This window comes from Sander vitreus, chromosome 16 (assembly GCF_031162955.1).
Source record: "Sander vitreus isolate 19-12246 chromosome 16, sanVit1, whole genome shotgun sequence".
Taxonomy (NCBI): Eukaryota; Metazoa; Chordata; class Actinopteri; order Perciformes; family Percidae; genus Sander; species Sander vitreus.
The window spans coordinates 28,918,049-28,923,013 of NC_135870.1; the positions used below are offsets into that span (position 1 = coordinate 28,918,049).

Consider the following 4,965-nt stretch of genomic DNA (forward strand, 5'->3'; position numbering starts at 1 on the left):
GATGGAGGTAGCAAAGCAGTTTTGTGTTTATATGTGCGGGCAGGATTTATTCAGTTTGATAAATCCCACGGTAAATTGGCTGGTTTACTAAACAGGGAGGGACTAGAAATCCTGTCTGTTTTTTTGTATTTCAAGAGCGAATTGCTCCACAATATGAATACAGATTGATCACTTATTTTGTTGGTAACCGTTGTATAATCACAATATTCCACTTGAGGAGGCCTATACTTCAGTAATGAGCCTTTCGGACCTCGAAATGAAACCCTCTCATGTAATGTGGCTTAAACAAACGTCAACGTTAAACGCTGATGCAGTTTTAAATGTTTTATCACCACGAGTTTACAGACGTCTCTGCTGATTGAGTATCACCTGACCTGAGCCGAGACACACCCACCAAATGAGAGAAAACATATCTCAAACATAGACTTCATATTTACAGTCTATGCAGTTGCTCTCTCTCTCTCTCTCTCTCTCTCTCTCTCTCTCTCTCTCTCTCTCTCTCTCTCTCTCTCTCCCTCTCTCTCTCCCCGTGGGGTCTAAAATCCAGCTGTTCCACTAGCTGCTCCCTCTAGAGGTCTGGAGAACTTCCGTTGTGTAATCTGGATGCTGCCTTTTTTTTGTTGCATTTGTTTTCTGGGTTTGCGTGCTTTTCTTTTTGCATCGTTTCATATTTGCAGCGCGTTTATGTATTTGGTTGTGTTGTGTGTATTTGCAGCATGTTTGCTGAATGCTGCGCATGTGTTGTCAAATTAATGAAGTTGTTTTCTTAATTTGCTTGTGTTTGGTCTATTTGTGTGTGTTTTCTTAAGTTGCAGGGCGTTTGCCCCCGTCGGCCACCGTATTACAGTCCAGGGGTTTATTAATAAATTAAAATGAATTAATGTATCATTGAGGTGAATAATTGTCATATGCACATTTAAGGAGGTTACTTCCCCAACAAAAGATGCAAAAGAGAAGGGAAGAGTAAATGATGCCTGGGCGACGTGTGTGGTGACTCAGATATAATTAAAGTCGATCTACAAGAGAATAAATAGATGAAAGCAATACAGAATGCCTGAGAGCCTTATTGGAATATATTCCATTATGTTTTTATATTAAGACTAAAAAGAGATTAACATTATGGACCTTTCACTCTCGCTGAGAACTAGAGAGAGGTGCCATGTCAAAATATGGAAATAAAACTCCTAAAATTGTACATAAAAACAACCAAAAAAAGAAACCCTTTTTGGGCCTTTTGCAAATTGGCAAGATGATGAACTGGTGAGCAGAATATAAGTGATGCATTAAAGTTGTTTTTGCTTTTTATTGTTTCATTAGTTGCTTTTGATAACATAATTCAACTCAAATCCCTCAAAACACGTGTTTTCACTGATTAGGTAGCATAAGTAGGAACTTAATACATTTAAGTATTAATAATATAGTATTAGTAAGTTTTGAAATTGTCTTGTTTTAGAAGAAACTTCTGTAGCTTCAGTAACTGTTTTTTTTACTCCTGTCAGATCAAACATACAAAAATAATACTATAATTTGATTATTACTATAATAATTATCAAAATACAAATTTTACAATTTTTACAAATTTTCTTATACAAATTTACATCCTTGCACACCCAATAATGGCTGGCTACCATGCATGGCCTTAACCTAACCATCGTAACAAATTGGGTGGCGACATTAACATAAACATGGCAGCTAATAGAATAGGAGGAAAATGTCCCAGTGTAGTTAAGGTTTTGGGTATGGTTGTTGCGTGCGTGTTGGGACGTGCGTTCGATGTCCGGCCGCGGCCGTTGTTACACCACCAGCGGCTGTTGATCTGGAAGATGCCATAGTCAGTGGATCCATCTGTGTTGTGGTTGATGGCTGCAGTGTTGTAACTCGACTCCCACTTGCTCAGACAAACCCCTGCAGAGGTAACAGAACAGACCCCCTTAAAGATCAACACTGGGCAGTGAAACCCACAGACGTCCCCTGTCTGAAAGGTCAGTGTTGGGCATCTCGTCCGCTACTAAAGATTATGAGATGTGGTTGAAACCTTATGATTATTATCTTAACTGATGTTGTGTATTGTCCCAAACAGGTCTCTCTTGAGAATGAGACCCTGTGTCTCAATGACATTACCTTTTATAAAAAAGGTTAAATAAAATCAAATCTACCTACTCTGTCTTGTTCCAAGCTCAAGTAAAACTTTTAAACTCAATTAGCAGATTTGTTTTTGAATTAAAATCTGCAAAACAAACTACTAACTACAAACTAAGACTAAAGCTTGGGGCCGCCTGGGTAGCTCACCTGGTAGATCTCGCGCCCCATGTACAGAGGCTCAGTCCTTGCTGCAGCGGCTGCTGGATAAATTCCAACCTGTGGCCCTTTGTTGCATGTCATTCCCCCTCTCTCTCTCCCCTTTAATGTCTAAGCTTTCCTATCAAAAAAGGCATACAGAAATGCCCAAAAAAAGCTAAAGCTTGAGGTGTGTAATCCCTCACCATGAGGGAAAAGACCAAAATCCTATACTGCAAAATCCTGAGAGAGAGACTCCCGAATCCCGTCCCGCTCCCGTTTCGTTCCCTATGTTGTCTAAAGTTATCAGACTCTGTGTGTGTGTGTGTGTGTGTGTGTGTGTGTGTGTGCGCGTGCACACAGCTGCAGCGATGGCCCGAGGGAGCGAGAGCAGCTCCTCTGCTCTGCTGCGTTGATGTTGTTGTTGTGTGAATGCAGCGCTGCAGAGCCGTTTGTCTCTCACTGCTGGGTGGGTTAGGGTTAGGTAGTGACAATTTTTCGAGACTCCCACGGGTCACGGTATTCCCAATCAACAAACTTATTGTGAGTTGTAAGTGGTTCTCTTTTCTGAAACAAAATGCCTCGCAATCTTTGGGCGCACTCACCGCATTGCAGCGTCATTTTTTTTATTTAATCTCCGGCTCCGTCCCGTCGCACCGTTGTGACGAAAAGAGAGCTGAGCCAGAAGGCAAAGCTCTCAATCTACCGGTCAGTTTTTGTTCCTACCCTCACCTATGGTCATGAAGGCTGGGTCATGACCGAAAGAACAAGATCCAGGGTACAAGCGGCCGAAATGGGTTTCCTCAGGAGGGTAGCTGGCGTCTCCCTTAGAGATAGGGTGAGAAGCTCAGTTATCCGTGAGGAGCTCGGAGTAGAGCCGCTGCTCCTTTGCGTCGAAAGGAGCCAGTTGAGGTGGTTCGGGCATCTGGTAAGGATGCCCCCTGGGCGCCTCCCTAGGGAGGTGTTCCAGGCACGTCCAGCTGGGAGGAGGCCTCGGGGAGACCCAGGACTAGGTGGAGGGATTATATCTCTAACCTGGCCTGGGAACGCCTCGGAATCCCCCAGTCGGAGCTGGTTAATGTGGCCCGGGAAAGGGAAGTTTGGGGTCCCCTGCTGGAGCTGCTACCCCCGCGACCCGACCCCGGATAAGCGGATGAAGATGGATGGATGGCTCCGTCCCGCTCCCGCCCGCTCCCGTTGATTTCTATGCTCTATCTGTCTCGAACACGTTACCGACAGTGAAATTGACTCCCGTACTGCGGCAACCACGTGACCCGCGGGAGTCCCGAAAAATTGTCACCCTCTTGCTCATACTCAGCCAGGCTTATGCCACGGTAGCCGTCCATTCCATAATTCTTCAGCACTCGGGCCCATTGACAGCGTGTGTAGACCCTGGCGTTGGCCAAAGCCACGAAGAGCAGAAACACAAGACACCTCATGATGGACTCTCTTCTGGAACAAATGGTTCCACAGCTGCTGCTAAATGTCCTTTTATAGTCTCTCAGCTCAGCTGACACCCCTGTGGCTCAAATCAAATCATAACAAGAGTTATCAAGCATTTAGTGCCACAGTGGCAAGGAAAAACTTCCTACTGGGCAGAAACCTCGGACAGACTCAGGCTCTTGGTGGGCAGCATCTGTTGCTGCCAGTTGGAACACAGAGACACTGATACAGATATAGAGAAACATGATTCAGTTGGTATGATGAACAGTGGCAATTCTAGGAACAATAAAGATAATAGAACTATGACTAGAAATAATAGTTGTTGCAGTTCAGGGCATTGCAGGGCGTAGCAGGGCGTCGAGCAGGACCACGGCGGCAGCTGCAATCATGATTAAGGTGCCACCCCAATCCAAGGAAAACTGCGAGGCGAGAAAACATAAGGACTCTGGGGAATAAGCTCCCTGTAGCTAAGTTAGTAACACGCATTACAGGGACATTAATGCACACAGATGGAAAGAGAGAGGTGAGAGGAGCTCAGTGTGTCGAAGGAAGTCCCCGCTAGTCTAGACCTATAACAGCATAACTAAGAGCTGGTCCAAGGCACACCTGAGCCAGCTCTATAAGGGTTGGTAGAATCCGATGACTATGAAGAGAAGCAGAAGCAGACAAGACATTGAAGGGATGTTTCATTGTGGGGACCGGTGTTTTTTTTTCCTGAGGAAGAAGAAGTGGAGTTGCTGCTGGGCCTTTCTTGACCACGTGGTGGGTATTGGTGGTCCAAGAGAGGTCCTCTGCGATGTGTGTGCCTAGGAACTTGAAGACAAGAACCCTTTCCACACATCCATTAATGTGGAGTTGTTCCGTGTCTGCCCTTTTCCTACGGAAGTCAATGATTAATTCCTTTGTCTTGGATGTGTTCAAGATGAGGTTATGTCCTTGCACCAATAAACCAGTCTGCAGACCTCCTCCCAATAGGCTGACTCATTTCCCCCTGAGATGAGACCAACCACAGTTGTGTCGTCCGCATACTTAATGATGGTGTTGGTTTTCAAAGTCTTCTAGTGTATGGTAGGCATAAGTGGGGTCTTTACCAAGCTCTTTCAGAGTCTTCTGGATTCAAGCTGTGTTCCCCATCAGTGGAAAGAATCCACCACCATCCCAATCCCAAAAAAGACACATGCCAAGGACCCGAAGGATTTTAGGCCAGTTACCCTAACATCGGTACTGTGCAAATGCATGGAAAGA

The 4,965-nt window shown here is 45.0% G+C and overlaps 1 protein-coding gene across 1 annotated transcript in view; it reads right to left on the reverse strand.

Moving 5' to 3' along the window:
- The window catches only part of LOC144530948 (lysozyme C-like), a 15,082-nt gene extending 11,366 nt beyond the window's left edge, over positions 1-3,716 (reverse strand). Inside the window, exons 1-2 of the mRNA XM_078270768.1 lie at positions 3,578-3,716; positions 1,798-1,905 (exon numbers count right to left, since the gene is read on the reverse strand). Of these exons, the coding sequence (XP_078126894.1) occupies positions 1,798-1,905; positions 3,578-3,716 (247 nt within the window). The remainder of the gene's footprint in view (positions 1-1,797; positions 1,906-3,577) is intronic.
- Positions 3,717-4,965: the final 1,249 nt, after the last annotated feature.